Below are 19,421 nucleotides of genomic sequence, written 5' to 3'. Positions count from 1 at the left end.
TGGATGATAATGATATAAAAAATATATATATATATCACTACTGCAGCCGGACAGGTATATATTATATAATGACGGACCTGCTGGACACTGTCAGCTCAGCACTGCAGACTCCTAAAGTAAGCTACAAGTAGTATCAAGAAGATAGAAAAAAAAAACACCACAGGTAGGTGGTATACAATTATGGATGGACTAGCGACTGCCGACACAGAGGTAGCTACAGCCGTGGACTACCGTACTGCGTCTGCTGCTAATATAGACTGGATGATAATGAGATATAAAATATATATATATCACTACTGCAGCCGGACAGGTATATATTATATAATGACGGACCTGCTGGACACTGTCAGCTCTGCACTGCAGACTCCTAAAGTAAGCTACTAGTATCAAGAAGATAGAAAGAAAAAAAAAACACCACAGGTAGGTGGTATACAATTATGGATGGACGAGCGACTGCCGACACAGAGGTAGCTACAGCCGTGGACTACCGTACTGCGTCTGCTACTAATATAGACTGGATGATAATGATATAAAAAAAATATATATATATCACTACTGCAGCCGGACAGGTATATATTATATAATGACGGACCTGCTGGACACTGTCAGCTCAGCACTGCAGACTCCTAAAGTAAGCTACTAGTAGTATCAAGAAGATAGAAAAAAAAAAACACCACAGGTAGGTGGTATACAATTATGGATGGACTAGCGACTGCCGACACAGAGGTAGCTACAGCCGTGGACTACCGTACTGCGTCTGCTGCTAATATAGACTGGATGATAATGAGATATAAAATATATATATATCACTACTGCAGCCGGACAGGTATATATTATATAATGACGGACCTGCTGGACACTGTCAGCTCAGCACTGCAGACTCCTAAAGTAAGCTACTAGTATCAAGAAGATAGAAAAAAAAACAAACACCACAGGTAGGTGGTATACAATTATGGATGGACGAGCGACTGCCGACACAGAGGTAGCTACAGCCGTGGACTACCGTACTGCGTCTGCTGCTAATATAGACTGGATGATAATGATATAAAAAATATATATATATATCACTACTGCAGCCGGACAGGTATATATTATATAATGACGGACCTGCTGGACACTGTCAGCTCAGCACTGCAGACTCCTAAAGTAAGCTACTAGTAGTATCAAGAAGATAGAAAAAAAAAACACCACAGGTAGGTGGTATACAATTATGGATGGACTAGCGACTGCCGACACAGAGGTAGCTACAGCCGTGGACTACCGTACTGCGTCTGCTGCTAATATAGACTGGATGATAATGAGATATAAAATATATATATATCACTACTGCAGCCGGACAGGTATATATTATATAATGACGGACCTGCTGGACACTGTCAGCTCAGCACTGCAGACTCCTAAAGTAAGCTACTAGTATCAAGAAGATAGAAAAAAAAACAAACACCACAGGTAGGTGGTATACAATTATGGATGGACGAGCGACTGCCGACACAGAGGTAGCTACAGCCGTGGACTACCGTACTGCGTCTGCTGCTAATATAGACTGGATGATAATGATATAAAAAATATATATATATATATCACTACTGCAGCCGGACAGGTATATATTATATAATGACGGACCTGCTGGACACTGTCAGCTCAGCACTGCAGACTCCTAAAGTAAGCTACAAGTAGTATCAAGAAGATAGAAAAAAAAAAACACCACAGGTAGGTGGTATACAATTATGGATGGACTAGCGACTGCCGACACAGAGGTAGCTACAGCCGTGGACTACCGTACTGCGTCTGCTGCTAATATAGACTGGATGATAATGAGATATAAAATATATATATATCACTACTGCAGCCGGACAGGTATATATTATATAATGACGGACCTGCTGGACACTGTCAGCTCTGCACTGCAGACTCCTAAAGTAAGCTACTAGTATCAAGAAGATAGAAAGAAAAAAAAAACACCACAGGTAGGTGGTATACAATTATGGATGGACGAGCGACTGCCGACACAGAGGTAGCTACAGCCGTGGACTACCGTACTGCGTCTGCTACTAATATAGACTGGATGATAATGATATAAAAAAAATATATATATATCACTACTGCAGCCGGACAGGTATATATTATATAATGACGGACCTGCTGGACACTGTCAGCTCAGCACTGCAGACTCCTAAAGTAAGCTACTAGTAGTATCAAGAAGATAGAAAAAAAAAAACACCACAGGTAGGTGGTATACAATTATGGATGGACTAGCGACTGCCGACACAGAGGTAGCTACAGCCGTGGACTACCGTACTGCGTCTGCTGCTAATATAGACTGGATGATAATGAGATATAAAATATATATATATCACTACTGCAGCCGGACAGGTATATATTATATAATGACGGACCTGCTGGACACTGTCAGCTCAGCACTGCAGACTCCTAAAGTAAGCTACTAGTATCAAGAAGATAGAAAAAAAAACAAACACCACAGGTAGGTGGTATACAATTATGGATGGACGAGCGACTGCCGACACAGAGGTAGCTACAGCCGTGGACTACCGTACTGCGTCTGCTGCTAATATAGACTGGATGATAATGATATAAAAAAATATATATATATATCACTACTGCAGCCGGACAGGTATATATTATATAATGACGGACCTGCTGGACACTGTCAGCTCAGCACTGCAGACTCCTAAAGTAAGCTACTAGTAGTATCAAGAAGATAGAAAAAAAAAACACCACAGGTAGGTGGTATACAATTATGGATGGACTAGCGACTGCCGACACAGAGGTAGCTACAGCCGTGGACTACCGTACTGCGTCTGCTGCTAATATAGACTGGATGATAATGAGATATAAAATATATATATATATCACTACTGCAGCCGGACAGGTATATATTATATAATGACGGACCTGCTGGACACTGTCAGCTCTGCACTGCAGACTCCTAAAGTAAGCTACTAGTATCAAGAAGATAGAAAGAAAAAAAAAACACCACAGGTAGGTGGTATACAATTATGGATGGACGAGCGACTGCCGACACAGAGGTAGCTACAGCCGTGGACTACCGTACTGCGTCTGCTGCTAATATAGACTGGATGATAATGATATAAAAAAAATATATATATATCACTACTGCAGCCGGACAGGTATATATTATATAATGACGGACCTGCTGGACACTGTCAGCTCAGCACTGCAGACTCCTAAAGTAAGCTACTAGTAGTATCAAGAAGATAGAAAAAAAAAAACACCACAGGTAGGTGGTATACAATTATGGATGGACTAGCGACTGCCGACACAGAGGTAGCTACAGCCGTGGACTACCGTACTGCGTCTGCTGCTAATATAGACTGGATGATAATGAGATATAAAATATATATATATCACTACTGCAGCCGGACAGGTATATATTATATAATGACGGACCTGCTGGACACTGTCAGCTCAGCACTGCAGACTCCTAAAGTAAGCTACTAGTATCAAGAAGATAGCAAAAGAAAAAAAACACCACGGGTAGGTGGTATACAATTATGGATGGACGAGCGACTGCCGACACAGAGGTAGCTACAGCCGTGGACTACCGTACTGCGTCTGCTGCTAATATAGACTGGATGATAATGATATAAAAAATATATATATATATATCACTACTGCAGCCGGACAGGTATATATTATATAATGACGGACCTGCTGGACACTGTCAGCTCAGCACTGCAGACTCCTAAAGTAAGCTACTAGTATCAAGAAGATAGAAAAGAAAAAAAAACACCACGGGTAGGTGGTATACAATTATGGATGGACGAGCGACTGCCGACACAGAGGTAGCTACAGCCGTGGACTACCGTACTGCATCTGCTGCAGTGCTAATATAGACTGGATGATAATGATATAAAAAATATATATATATCACTACTGCAGCCGGACAGGTATATATTATATAATGACGGACCTGCTGGACACTGTCAGCAGAATGCGTTTATAGAATAAAAACACCACACGACGAGTGTTTAACTTTTTCAGGCAGACAATCACAATATACTGGTGGTCAGTGGTCACTGGTCAGTCACACTGGCACTGGCAGTGGCACTCTGGCAGCAAAAGTGTGCACTGTTAAAATATGTACTCCTGCTATAACTGCTCCCCAGTCTCCCCCACAATTAAGCTGTGTGAGCAGTGAGCACTCAGCACAGTCAGATATACAGTATTACATAGATGATGCAGCACACAGAGGGCACACTGAGGCTGAGCACAGATATGGTATGTGACTGTGTCACACTGTGTATCGTTTTTTTTCAGGCAGAGAACGGATTAATTAAACTGGTGGTCACTGGTCACACTATCAGCAAGTAGTACTCCGTCCTAATATGCTCCCCAAAATTAGTAAATCAAGTGTCTCTACTCTCTACTACTCTCTAGTCTACTCTAAACGGAGAGGACGCCAGCCACGTCCTCTCCCTATCAATCTCAATGCACGTGTGAAAATGGCGGCGACGCGCGGCTCCTTATATAGAATCCGAGTCTCGCGATAGAATACGAGCCTCGCGAGAATCCGACAGCGGGATGATGACGTTCGGGCGCGCTCGGGTTAGCCGAGCAAGGCGGGAAGATCCGAGTCTGCCTCGGACCCGTGTAAAAAGCGTGAAGTTCGGGGGGGTTCGGTTTCCGAGAAACCGAACCCGCTCATCACTAGTTTTAGCTAATCCAAAAGTGCCGGTCAGCTTCCTGTTCATCCATCTGTGAGTCTGCAACACTGACATAAGACTGGTGCAAGTTGCGATCGATCTAGAGACACACCAAACGGTATTACAAAGTCTACAGACACCTGAAATAGGCGATTTAGGCCTTGCACATTCATACACTTGGATGTACATCAGAGAAGGGCTTTGTAGCGGCATTTGCATAAAGTTGCAAATGGGCAAATGCCCACAGAGTTACAGTTTTGAGAGCTATAGTAAATATATTTATGCATACAGTGGAGTAAGGTATATTTTTCATTTTCTAGTTTAATGTTGTTTTATTTGAATTTTAAACAGTAAATACAGTGCAAAATTAGTTATTAAGGCAGTCTGCAATTTGTTTGTCCCTTATGCTTTTTACCTTACTATACAGTACTTCCCTTTGGTGTCTATTAATTAATAATCGCAGCCCAACACACAACAGTGTATGCTGGGCTAGGAAGAGAGGCAGCAGCTGCTGGCTGGCTGTCAGGTAAGGTGGGGGGTGAGTGAGGGGGGAGCGCGGACCCGGACTCCTGCCAGGTCCCTTGTCCCTCTAACAAGCCTGGGCCTAAGTAGTTAGTACCAGTCCCCCCGACACTCGGCACCACTGCTCACAATACTTGCATTTTTCAGCCCTTCTCTGTTGAAATGTAAGAAATCCCCTAAACAACATGAAGCCTCATATTAGAAAAAAAGAACACCTACTAGTGACATTACAATCAATAGAGATCAAATTAAGTAAAGTGGCTATGTATCAAAAAACAAACATACAATATATGATATAGTCGAATCCTCTTAATTCCTTCGCATGCCCACTTTGTGATCCCCCTTCTTTGTAGGAACCTCTGTCTCCGTGGGTCTACCAGCTGGTGTACGTGTTTCCTCCACTTCCTCTGATCCCAAGAATTCTCAAAAGAATAAAAAGGGAAAAGGCTCAATCAATACTCATTGCTCCGGACTGGCCTCGAAGGGCCTGGAAAGCGTATCTTCTCGAGATGCTGATCGAAGATCCGTGGCCTCTACCTCTTAGCGAGGATCTTCTGCAACAGGGCCCGTTCGTCTATCAAGACTTACCGCGGCTACGTTTAACGGCATGGAAGTTGAACGGCTGATTCTAGCCAGGAGAGGGATTACTGACAAGTTCATCTTGACTATGATCCAAGCCAGGAAGGGGGTAATGTCAAAATATTACCACCATATATGGAAGAAATATGTCTCTTGGTGTGAGAGCAGACAATATTCCGTGGTGGAATTTCATCTGGGACGTTTCCTGCTTTTTCTGCAGTCGAGAGTGGATGTGGGCCTATATCTAGGCTCCATAAAAGTCCAGATTTCGGCCTTGTCCATTTTCTTTCAGAAATAATTGGCCTCTCTCCCTGAGGTCCAGACGTTCTTGAAAGGTGTTCTGCACATCCAACCTTCCTTTGTGCCTCCCACGGCACCTTGGGATCTCAATTTGGTGCTGCAGTTCCTCCAATCGGACTGGTTTGAACCGTTACAGGAGGTAGATGTAAAGTACCTTACATGGAAGACAGTCACACTGTTGGCCTTGGCTTCAGCAAGACGTGTGTCGGAGCTAGGGGCGTTGTCTTACAAGAGCCCCTACTTAATTTTCTCAGGATTCAGGACTCGTCAGCAATTTCTTCCTAAGGTGTCGAGCAGCTAATTGGTCAAGTTCTAACACGTTTGCTAAGTTTTACAAGTTCAATACTTTAGCCTCTGAGGACCTTCAGGTCAATCAGTTCTGCAGGAACCTCAGCACTCTCCTACCTGGTTTGGGAGCTTTGATACTTCCCCATGGTACTAAATGGATTCCCAGTATCCCCTAGGACGTAAGAGAAAATAGGGTTTTAATTACCTGCCGGTAAATCCTTTTCTCGTAGTCCGTAGCGGATACTGGGCGACCGCCCAGTGCTTCGTTCGTCCTGCACTGTTACTTGGTTAAGTACTGATGTTGATTCAGCTGTTGCTGTTACTGTTTACAAGTTTTGGTTAGCATGGCTTTCCTCTGGTTCTCTGTGTGCTGGTTCGGAATCTCACAACTTTCCTTATCTATCCTTCTCTCAAAGTTTGTCCGTCTTCTCCGGCACAGTTTCCTAGACTGAGTCTGGTAGGTGGGGCATAGAGGGAGGAGCCAGCGTACGCTAACAATTTCGTACAGTGCCCATGGCTCCTAGTGGACCCATCTATACCCCATAGTACTAAACGGATTCCCAGTATCCCCTACGGACTACGAGAAAAGTATTTACCGGTAGGCAATTAAAATCCTATTTTTTAATCTAACCTTGGACCCACTTCTCCGAGTAATCCAACAAGCCTCCAACATTCATTGCATATTAGTGGGTTCAAGGGAAATTAAGGTCACAGCGTTTGCGGATGACGTATTACTTTACTTGTCTCAGCCCACCACTTCCATACCACATCTGATGTCCTTACTCTGGGGTTTTGGAGATATCTCCAAACTTCATGTTAATCTGGATAAATCCGTTGTTTATATCTGCGGCCAGGATTCCCCCCACCCCACCCCCCCATATTGGCAAGCTAGCATACCCTTTACCTGGGCTAGAGGGAGTTTTACATATTTAGGCGTGTAAATTATTAAAACCCATATCATATGAACATATTTAAGTCTATAATAGCTTTTGTGGGGGATCCAGCTCTTATTTGGGCAGGGCCAATTTGCTAAAAATTATAATGTTCTCAAGATTGATTTATTCACTCCAATCACTACCTTTATTGCTCACAATAGAAGACACTAAGAAGCTTAGGGCGTTATTCAGAGATGAACGCAGATGGCTGCATGCATACACAGTCAGATCTGTGCTCATCTCTGCACATGCTGGGGGTCGCCCAGCACAGGGCAAGGCCGCCCAGCATGGGTGAGCCCGCCCTCCTTTCTTCCCCCTGGATGTGTCCAGGTTGACCTCTGGCTGCACTGTCAGGCGGTCAATGGACACCTTTTTGGTTTTTTTTAGGAGTGGCTGCATGTGACGTCACATAGCCGCCCCGGAAACAGTCCCGGACCACCCCCGATCGCCTTACCCCACCCCCCAACGCATTGTTGCCGACCCACAAACGCCTACCACTTTCAATCACATTGTGGCTGCATCTTTCACTGATGCTGTTGCAAACTGCATGTCGGCGGAGCAGATGTACAGTTTGCTTCCACTGGCAAACCACTGCATGCCGCAACAGTGGCAGGGTCTGAATAACCCCCTTTATATCATTCTTTGTTAAGTTCTTTGAAACCACAAACATCACAAAAGTGCCAAAATAGGCTTAATTAGACTTCAACAGACCAAATTCAATGGAGGAATTAATTTTTCTAACATCACACATTATAACCATGCAATACTTTTACTACATCTTCGTGATTTGTTGCATGGTGCATGTAATTATACTGATTCAGTATGATATCTTGGTTGTCAGAATGCTGGCGATCACATGACCGACACCGGCATCCCGACCTTGAAGATCCTGAAGACAGATGGAGTATTTTACCCCCCCCTACCCTAATCCTCCACCAGGGGTGGCAGCAAAGGCTAACCATAGGGGGTGATGGCTAGGGCTAATTCTAACATGATGGGGTAGGGGAGTTGGGAATGCAGCATGGAGTCATTGGGGTGAGAGAGACTGTGGGGTATATGGGAGTAAGGAGAAAGGGAGACATACTATGGTGTGTTTGGGGGAAGGAGGGATATACATATATATATATATATATATATGTATGTGTGTGTGTGTGTGTGTGTGTGTGTGTGTGTGTGTGTGTGTGTGTGTGTATACACTGCTCAAAAAAATAAAGGGAACACAAACAACACATCCTAGATCTGAATGAATTACATATTCTTATTAAATACTTTGTTCTTTACATTTGAATGTGCTGACAACAAAATCACACAAAAATTATCAATGGAAATCAAATTTCTCTATCGTCCTAGTGGATGCTGGGGTTCCTGAAAGGACCATGGGGAATAGCGGCTCCGCAGGAGACAGGGCACAAAAAGTAAAGCTTTAGGATCAGGTGGTGTGCACTGGCTCCTCCCCCTATGACCCTCCTCCAAGCCAGTTAGATTTTGTGCCCGGCCGAGAAGGGTGCAATCTAGGTGGCTCTCCTAAAGAGCTGCTTAGGAAAGTTTAGCTTAGGTTTTTTATTTTACAGTGAGTCCTGCTGGCAACAGGATCACTGCAACGAGGGACTTAGGGGAGAAGAAGTGAACTCACCTGCGTGCAGGATGGATTGGCTTCTTGGCTACTGGACATCAGCTCCAGAGGGACGATCACAGGTACAGCCTGGATGGTCACCGGAGCCTTGCCGCCGGCCCCCTTGCAGATGCTGAAGTAAGAAGAGGTCCAGAATCGGCGGCAGAAGACTCCTCAGTCTTCTAAAGGTAGCGCACAGCACTGCAGCTGTGCGCCATTTTCCTCTCAGCACACTTCACACGGCAGTCACTGAGGGTGCAGGGCGCTGGGAGGGGGGCGCCCTGGGAGGCAAATGAATACCTAGTTTGGCTAAAAATACCTCACATATAGCCTCCGGAGGCTATATGGAGATATTTAACCCCTGCCAGAATCCGTTAAGAGCGGGAGACGAGGCCGCCGAAAAAGGGGCGGGGCCTATCTCCTCAGCACACAGCGCCATTTTCCCTCACAGAAAGGCTGGAGGGAAGGCTCCCAGGCTCTCCCCTGCACTGCACTACAGAAACAGGGTTAAAACAGAGAGGGGGGGCACTAATTTGGCGATATAAATATATATATAAAGATGCTATAAGGGAAAACACTTATATAAGGTTGTCCCTATATAATTATAGCGTTTTTGGTGTGTGCTGGCAAACTCTCCCTCTGTCTCTCCAAAGGGCTAGTGGGTCCTGTCCTCTATCAGAGCATTCCCTGTGTGTGTGCTGTGTGTCGGTACGTGTGTGTCGACAGGTAGGAGGACGATGTTGGTGAGGAGGCGGAGCAATTGCCTGTAATGGTGATGTCACTCTCTAGGGAGTCGACACCGGAATGGATGGCTTATTTAGGAAATTACGTGATAATGTCAACACGCTGCAAGGTCGGTTGACGACATGAGACGGCCGACAAACAATAGTACGGTCCAGACGTCTCAAAAACACCGTCAAGGGTTTTAAAACGCCCGTTTACTTTAGTCGGTCGACACAGACACAGACAGGGACACTGAATCCAGTGTCGACGGTGAATAAACAAACGTATTCCTTATTAGGGCCACACGTTAAAGGCAATGAAGGAGGTGTTACGTATTTCTGATACTACAAGTACCACAAAAGAGGGTATTATGTGGGATGTGAAAAAACTACCATAGTTTTTCCTGAATCAGATAAATTAAATAAAGTGTGTGATGATGCGTGGGTTCCCCCCGATAGAAAATTATGGGCGGTATACCCTTTCCCGCCAGAAGTTAGGGCGCGTTGGGAAACACCCCTTAAGGTGGATAAGGCGCTCACACGCTTATCAAAACAAGTGGCGGTACCGTCTATAGATAGGGCCGTCCTCAAGGACCAGCTGACAAGGCTGGAAAATATAATAAAAAGTATATACACACATACTGGTGTTATACTGCGGCCAGCGATCGCCTCAGCCTGGATGTGCAGAGCTAGGGTGGCTTGGTCGGATTCCCTGACTAAAAATATTGATACCCTTGACAGGGACAGTATTTTATTGACTATAGAGCATTTCTATATATGCGAGATGCACAGAGGGATATTTGCACTCTGGCATCATGAATAAACGCGATGTCCATAACTGCCAGAAGATGTTATGGACACGACAGTGGTCAGGTGATGCAGATTCCAAACGGCACAGTATGGCCGTATAAAGGAAGAGGACTTGTTTGGGGTCGGTCCATCGGACCTGGTGGTCACGGCAACTGCTGGAAAATCCACCGTTTTTTACCCTAAGTCACATCTCTGCAGAAAAAGACACCGTCTTTTCAGCCTCAGTCCTCTCGTCCCTATAAGATCATATCTGCCCAGGGATAGAGGAAAGGGAAGAAGACTGCAACAGGCAGCCTATTCCCAGGAACAGAAGCGTTCCACCGCGTCTGACAAGTTCTCAGCATGGCGCTGAGACCGTACAGGACCCCTGGATCCTACAAGTAGTATCCCGGGGGTACAGATGGGAATGTCGAGACGTTTCCCCTTCGCAGGCTCCTGAAGTCTGCTTTACCAAGTCTCCCTCCGACAAGGAGGTAGTATGGGAAAAAATTCACAAGCTGTGTTCCCAGCAGGTGACAATTAAATTACCCCTCCTACTACAGAAAAGGGGTATTATTCCACACTATATTGTGGTACTGAAGCCAGAAGGCTAGGTGAGACTTATTCTAAAAAATTTTTTTTGAACACTTACAAAGGTTCAAATTAAGATGAAGTCACTCAGAGCAGTGATAACGAACCAGGAAGAAGGGGACTATATAGTGTCCCGGGACATCAGGGATGCTTACCTCTATGTCCCAAATTTGCCCTTCTCACTAAGGGTACCTCAGGTTCGTGGTGCAGAACTGTCACTATCAGTTTCAGACGCTGCCGTTTGGATTGTCCACGGCACCCCGGGGTCTTTACCAAGGTAATGGCCGAATTGATGATTCTTCTTCGAAGAAAAGGCGTCGAAATTATCCCTTACTTGGACGATCTCCTGATAGGGGCATAGTCCAGGGAACAGTTGGAGGTCGGAGTAGCACTATCTCGGATACTGCTACAATCAGCACGGGTGGATTCTAAATATTCCAAAATCGCAGCTGATCCCGACGACACATCTGCTGTGCCTAGGGATGATTCTGGACACAGTCCAGAAAAAGGTGTTTCTCCCGGAAGAGAAAGCCAGGGAGTTATCCGAGCAAGTCAGGAACCTCCTAAAAACAGTGCATCATTGCACAAGGGTCCTGGTAAAAATGGTGGCTTCCTACGAAGCAATTCCATTCGGCAGATTTCACGTAAGAACTTTTCAGTGGGATCTGCTGGACAAATGGTCCGGATCGCATCTTCAGATGCATCAGCGGATAACCCAATATCCAAGGACAAGGGTGTCTCTCCTGTGGTGGTTATAGAGTGCTCATCTTCTAGAGGGCCGCAGATTCGGCATTCAGGATTGGATGCTGGTAACCACGGAGCCCAACCTGAGAGGCTGGGGAGCAGTCACACAAGGGAAAAATTTCCAGGGAGTGTGATCAAGTATGGAGACTTTTCTCCACATAAATATACTGGAGCTAAGGGTAAATTTATAATGCTCTAAGCTTAGCAAGACCTCTGCTTCAAGGTCAGCCGGTATTGATCCAGTGGGAAAAACATCACGGCAGTCGCCCACGTAAACAGACAGGGCGACACAAGAAGCAGGAGGGCAATGGCAGAAACTGCAAGGACTTTTCGCTGGGCGGAAAATCATGTGATAACACTGTCAGCAGTTTTTCATCCCGGGAATGGAAACTGGGAAGCAGACTTCCTCAGCACGACCTCCACCCGGGAGAGTGGAAACTTCATTGAGAAGTTTTTTCCACATGATTGTAAACCGTTGGGAAATACCAAAGGTGGACATGATGGCGTCCCGTCTGAACAAAAAACGGGACAGGTATTGCGCCAGGTCAAGGGACCCTCAGGCAATAGATGTGGACGTTCTGGTAACACCGTGGGTGTACCAGTCGGTGTATGTGTTCCCTCCTCTGCTTCTCATACCTAAGGTGCTGAGAATTATAAGACGTAGAGGAGTAAGAACTATACTCATGGCTCCGGATTGGCCAAGAAGGACTTGGTACCCGGAACTTCAAGAGATGCTTACAGAGGTCTTATGGCCTCTGCCGCTAAGAAGGGACTTGCTTCAGCAAGTACCATGTCTGTTCCAAGACTTACCGCAGCTGCGTTTGTCGGCATGGCGATGGAAAGCCGGATCCTAAGGGAAAAAAGGCATTCCGGAAGAGGTCATTCCTACCCTGGTCAAAGCCAGAAAGGAGGTGACCGCACAACATTATCACCACGTGTGGCGAAAATTTGTTGCGTGGTGTGAGGCCAGGAAGGCCCCACAAAGAAATTTCAACTCGGTCGTTTCCTGCATTTCCTGCAAACAGGAGTGTCTATGGGCCTCAAATTGGGGTCCATTAAGGTTCAAATTCGGCCCTGTAAATTTTCTTCCAGAAAGAATTGGCTTCAGTTCCTGAAGTCCAGAAGTTTGTCAAGGGAGTATTGCATATACAAACCCCTTTTTTGTGCCTCCAGTGGCACTGTGGGATCTCAACGTAGTTCTGGGATTTCTCAAATCACATTGGTTTAAAACCAGTCAAATATGTGGATTTGCAGCATCTCACATAAAAAGTGACCATGCTCTTGGCCCTGGCCTGGACCAGGCGAGTGTCAAATTGGTGGTTTTTTCTCAAAAAAGCCCATATCTGTTTGTCCATTCGGACAGGGCAGAGCTGCGGACTCGTCCCCAGTTCTCTCCCTAAGGTGGTGTCAGTGTTTCACCTGAACCAGCTTATTGTGGTGCCTTGCACCTACTAGGGACTTGGAGGACTCCAAGTTGCTAGAAGTTGTCAGGGCCCTGAAAATATATTCCAGGACAGCTGGAGTCAGAAAATCTGACTCGCTGTTTATACTGTATGCACCCAACAAGTTGGGTGCGCCTGCTTCTAAGCAGTCGATTGCTCGTTGGATTTGTAACACAATTCAACTTGCACATTCTGAGGCAGGCCTGCCACAGTCTAAATCGGTTAAGGCCCATTCCACAAGGAAGGTGGGCTCATCTTGGGCGGCTGCCCGAGAGGTCTCGGCATTACAACTCTGCCGAGCAGCTACGTGGTCAGGGGAGAACACGTTTGTAAAATTCTACAAATTTGATATCCTGGCAAAAGAGGACCTGGAGTTCTCTCATTCGGTGCTGCAGAGTCATCCGCACTCTCCCGCCCGTTTGGGAGCTTTGGTATAATCCCCATGGTCCTTTCAGGAACCCCAGCATCCACTAGGACGATAGAGAAAATGAGAATTTACTTACCGATAATTCTATTTCTCGGAGTCCGTAGTGGATGCTGGGCGCCCATCCCAAGTGCGGATTATCTGCAATACTTGTACATAGTTACAAAAATCGGGTTATTATTGTTGTGAGCCATCTTTTCAGAGGCTCCGCTGTTATCATACTGTTAACTGGGTTTAGATCACAAGTTGTACGGTGTGATTGGTGTGGCTGGTATGAGTCTTACCCGGGATTCAAAATTCCTCCCTTATTGTGTACGCTCGTCCGGGCACAGTACCTAACTGGCTTGGAGGAGGGTCATAGGGGGAGGAGCCAGTGCACACCACCTGATCCTAAAGCTTTACTTTTTGTGCCCGGTCTCCTGCGGAGCCGCTATTCCCCATGGTCCTTTCAGGAACCCCAGCATCCACTACGGACTCCGAGAAATAGAATTATCGGTAAGTAAATTCTCATTTTATTAACCCATGGAGGTCTGGATTTGGAGTCACACTCAAAATTGAAGTGGAAAAACACACTACAGGCTGATCCAACTTTGATGTAATGTCCTTAAAACAAGTCAAAATGAGGCTCAGTAGTGTGTGTGGCCTCCACGTGCCTGTATGACCTCCCTACAACGCCTGGACATGTTCCTGATGAGGTGGCGGATGGTCTCCTGAGGGATCTCCTCCCAGACCTGGACTAAAGCATCCGCCAACTCCTGGACAGTCTGTGGTGCAAGAGAGACATGATGTCCCAGATGTGCTCAATTGGATTCAGGTCTGGGGAATGGGCGGGCCAGTCCATAGCATCAATGCCTTTGTCTTGCAGGAACTGCTGACACACTCCAGCCACACGAGGTCTAGCATTGTCTTACATTAGGAGGAACCCAGGGCCAACCGCACCAGCATATGGTCTCACAAGGGGTCTGAGGATCTCATCTCGGTACCTAATGGCAGTCAGGCTACCTCTGGCGAGCACATGGAGGGCTGTGCGGCCCCCCCAAAGAAATGCCACCCCACACCATTACTGACCCATTGCCAAACCGGTCATGCTGGAGGTTGTTGCAGGCAGCAGAACGTTCTCCTTGGCATCTCCAGACTCTGTCACGTCTGTCACATGTGCTCAGTGAGAACCTGCTTTCATCTGTGAAGAGCACAGGGCGCCAGTGGCGAATTTGCCAATCTTGGTGTTCTCTGGCAAATGCCAAATGTCCTGCACGGTGTTGGGCTGTAAGCACAACCCCCACTCGTGGACGTCGGGCCCTCATACCACCCTCATGGAGTCTGTTTCTGATCGTTTGAGTAGACACATGCACATTTGTGGCTTGCTGGAGGTCATTTTGCAGGGCTCTGGCAGTGCTCCTCCTGTTCCTCCTTGCACAAAGGCAGAGGTAGCGGTCCTGCTGCTGGGTTGTTGCCCTCCTACGGCCTCCTCCACGTCTCCTGATGTACTGGCCTGTCTCCTGGTAGCGCCTCCATGCTCTGGACATTTCGCTGACAGACACAGCAAACCTTCTTGCCACAGCTCGCATTGATGTGCCATCCTGGATGAGCTGCACTACCTGAGCCACTTGTGTGGGTTGTAGACTCCGTCTCATGCTACCACTAGAGTGAAAGCACTGCCAGCTTTCAAAAGTGACCAAAACATCAGCCAGAAAACATAGGAGCTGAGAAGTGGTCTGTGGTCACCACCTGCAGAACAACTCCTTTATTGGGGGTGTCTTGCTAATTGCCTATAATTTCCACCTGTTGTCTATTCCATTTGCACAACAGCATGTGAAATTGATTGTCAATCAGTGTTGCTTCCTAAGTGGACAGTTTGATTTCACAGAAGTGTGATTGACTTGGAGTTACATTGTGTTGTTTAAGTGTTCCCTTTATTTTTTTGAGCAGTGTATATATGTATATACATATATAGCTTCTTATATAGCGTAGCAAATTTGCGCTCGCCCAGTTGTTGGTATGCTGGCGGTCGGGATTCCGGTGCCAGTATGCTGGCCGCCGGGAGCCCCGACCGCCGGCATCACATACTACACCCCAACCTCTCAGCTCTGCACAAAATCTGCGTCTGTCATCCACACGCATTACTTGCTCCCACTCAAAATTACAGGACTTTATCCAGACTGCGCCCACTCTGTGAAATGCCTTCCCATGTACAATTAGACTCACCTCTAGTCTCCAAACCTTCAAACATTCCCTGAAAACTCAACTCTTCAGACAAGCTTATCAAATTCCGGACACACTCACATAGCCTTCAGTGCCTTCCTATCTAATGACACCCCCACTGTACAGTCCACACATAACCTCATATATGTTGTCTTCTCCACACACTGCTGACACTTGGCCAACATTGCTGGGTGACCATATCATACAGCCCATTAAGAACCTTTACAATCTGGTGGACCATTTTGCAATAGGTAGCATCTTGTGTATCCTTGTGTATCAATGCCTATTTCCCTGTAGATAGTAAGCTTGTGAGTAGGGCCTTCCTACCCTTATGTCTATCTGTTTTTACCCAGTTTTGGTCTATTACTGTTGTTCCAATTGAAAAGTGCCACGGAATATACTGCGCTATATAAGAAACTGTTAATAAATATTGGCGCTTACTTAATTATTAATTATTAAAAACAGTAGATATGCATAAAACCACCCATAACAATTTAGCTTTGTTTGTCTTTGTTCTAGATTTCAGGCAGACCCCAAAAAGCCGATAGGAGGCCATATACTCGCGCATGCATCCACAACAAGAATCAGTTTAAGAAAAGGAAGAGGCGAGCTTCGTATTGCTAAAATATATGACAGGTAATATTTTAAGTTACACACATTGGGGGTCATTCCGACCCGATTGCTCGCTGCAGTTTATCGCTGCGCAGTGACCGGGTCGGAATTGCCCATGCGCCAGCGCAGCAGTGCGCCGGCGCATGCTGGACAGCCGAAGGTCGTTGTTTTCCTGCGATCGCCTCTGCCTGATTGACAGGCAGAGGCGGTCGCATGGCGGGAGGGGGCGGCACGGCGGCGTTTGGCTGCCATTATGGGGGCGTGGTCTGGCCAACGCAGGCGTGGCCGGACCGTGCGGGGGGCGGGCCACAGTGGCTGCGTGACGTCACACGCAGCCGCTGCGGGCCGGGGAGCGACGAGTAGCTCCCGGCCAGCACGCTAAAGCTGCGCTTGCTGGGAGCTACTCCTAAAGTGCAAAAGCATCGCCTCTGTGCGATGCTTTTGCACTTCTGCGGGGGGGGGGGGACCGGCACTGACATGCGGGGAGGGATAGCCCTGTGCTGGGCGTCCCACCGCATGTCTATTGTCATGATCGTAGCCCTGCAAAATTTTGCAGGGCTACGATCAACTCGGAATGACCCCCCATTATCTCAGTGAACACACATTTCCTAGCACTCTCACTGCACTTATTAACAGAAGTAACTATTCAAACCAATACGCTGTGAAATAATATGTTGTAACTTTACTACGCCCCCTCCAAGAGTATTAGAATATTCCTCTTCGTCACCGTCAGTTTCTCATGACTTTGTCAATGTATTATGCATCTCTAGTTATAGCAGCAATGTATTATGCATCTCTAGTTATAGACTAATTCTGCACGATTATTGGGGTCACAAAGATTGAAAAATAGGCCCCTTTGCCTTGTAATCCTCTCACGGCCTCTAACCATTCAAGGTCATTTATAATAGTAAATGGCAAAATAAAATTTTCACAGTTATCTCACGTACTGTAATTGAGTGCCACACCAATAAAACATGGAGCATTGGAAATTCTCATTTGCAGGGCTGTTTCTAGCCAATTTGGCTCCCAGTGCGAGATTTAAAAATGCGCCCCCCCATGACATAAAAAAATGTGCCCCCCCCCCCCACACACACACACCTAGATTAAAAAAAAAAAATGCGCGCGCACCCGGCAAGGGGGCGTAGCCTCATCTACATGGGTGTGGCCTCATTTAAATGGGCATGGCCTCGTCTGAAAAGACTACCTCACAATCCAGTTTTTGACCATGCTCCAACAGATCACGACCACCACAGGAAAAAAAAATTCTACCATATTAAGCCCCACACAGTAATGCCCCCTGCACCATATTATGCCACACACAGCAATGCCCATGATACATTTAAATCCCCACACTACGGCAGGCAAAAGTCCCCATTTCACACATTACGGCAGGTGTCCCCATTTTACACATTGAGAGAGAGAATACTTACAGAGGCGATTACCGCTCTTCGGCCCGCCTCACCAGTCGCTCCTCGCGCCGGCCTTTCCCTCTTCCTAACTTGGATCCCCCTCTGTACTCCGCTCGGGGGGGGGGGGGGGGGGGGGGGAGTTTCGCGGAGTAACGGGGTTGCGTCGTGACGTAACGACGCAACAGCGTCATTCCGTGAAACTCCGCCCCCCGAGCGGGTTACTCGGGGAGAAATAGGAGGGGGAAGCAGGGAGCCACAGTTAGTGCCGCGGCGGGCGCCCAGTGCGGTTGCACTGCTCGCCTGCCCCAAGAAACGGCCCTGCTCATTTGTCCCTTTGCCGCTCACTGCAAGAAGGGGGTTTTCTTTTCAAAAGAATAGTTTGGAGTTTAATTTGCAGTACCATAGTTTGACATTTACAAAAGGGTTTACAACAACTCCTGGAACATAAATGGTGCTTTCCAAATTGGTCAGATTTGTCATAGAACAAGTGCAGTTTGGGAGAAGCATGCAGACTGTCAGTTGGCTTAACTTGCAAATCAGAAAATACCCTAAAAACCTCTTTTTTTTTAATAGAGTAATTTTTTTTATTGAAGAAAGAGTAATACATACAAAAACAATATACATATGTGAGAGGTGCGGCTGTGGTGTGGTGGTGCCTGCTGCCGTGCAGGTGTAAATTCGGTACTCACCAGGCGCCGCTTCCTTTCCACGCTGGACCGACCGCTGCACCATCTTCAGGAGGTCTGCCCCGGACACCGTCACCCAGTCGCTCTGGTCCGCACGCGTCCGTGGGTGAGTCTGTTCCGGAGCCATCCGCAGGGAGGTCTTCTTGGTGGCGTTCCACATCGTGTCCGTCATCCGGTCTCTCTGATCCTGCCGACTACGCCAAGTGTGAGAGGTGCGGCTGCGGTGTGGTGGTGCCTGCTGCCGTGCAGGTGTAAATTCGGTACTCACCAGGCGCCGCTCTCTCTCACCTTCAGGTACCGGAACCTTCAACGGACCTGGCAATCTTCAATCGGATCCGGACACGGCGATTCCCTCTCGGAGCTGACAGACGACCGAGCTGAGGAGAGAATAATTTACCTTAAAGGGGATATCGACCCTTCTTCCACTGGAACAGGGGATACCCCAGGGGTGACCGCGACCTTCACCGGTTGGGTGAAAGGTCATCACCGGCACAAAGCCTCAGCCACCCAGATTTCACACACTCGCGCTCACGCACGTAGTGTGATGAAAAGGATTCTCACGTCCGTGAGCAATCCCGACTCCGGCGCTCGGGGACAGACAAGGGACAAACGTACACGGATGCTACTTACCGTCACAAGTCTTGCACTCCGATCTTCTCCACTTACAGGTCCCTGTAAGGAGGCAAAGAGAAACAGCCATGCAGGGCCAAGAACTACCCTAGTGTGCATCCGCTACACTAGCTACATAAACAGAGCCCTCAAACTAGCTCGTGTGGGTGGTGCAACACAACTATGCACAACTTAAACAACGCATACACTTTGCCCTGCACGGTAACAGCATATATCACAATATCGGAATACAAGATCACACGGTGCTGT

The 19,421-nt window shown here is 47.0% G+C and overlaps 1 protein-coding gene across 5 annotated transcripts in view; it reads left to right on the top strand.

Annotated features, from left to right (window-relative positions):
• The window catches only part of DMC1 (DNA meiotic recombinase 1), a 465,896-nt gene that overhangs the window by 397,113 nt on the left and 49,362 nt on the right, over nucleotides 1-19,421 (top strand). For 4 of the 5 annotated variants that reach the window (XM_063938805.1, XM_063938803.1, XM_063938801.1 and 1 more), the window contains one exon: nucleotides 16,355-16,471. The exons of the other annotated variant lie outside the window; for it this stretch is intronic. In XM_063938805.1, coding sequence (XP_063794875.1) covers nucleotides 16,355-16,471 — 117 coding nt within the window. The remainder of the gene's footprint in view (nucleotides 1-16,354; nucleotides 16,472-19,421) is intronic. 5 annotated transcript variants of the gene reach the window in all.

The sequence above is a fragment of the Pseudophryne corroboree genome, chromosome 9 (genome assembly GCF_028390025.1).
Source record: "Pseudophryne corroboree isolate aPseCor3 chromosome 9, aPseCor3.hap2, whole genome shotgun sequence".
Taxonomy (NCBI): domain Eukaryota; kingdom Metazoa; phylum Chordata; class Amphibia; order Anura; family Myobatrachidae; genus Pseudophryne; species Pseudophryne corroboree.
The sequence above is the reverse complement of the archived record's forward strand: the minus strand, read 5'-3'. Positions and strand labels throughout refer to the sequence as shown.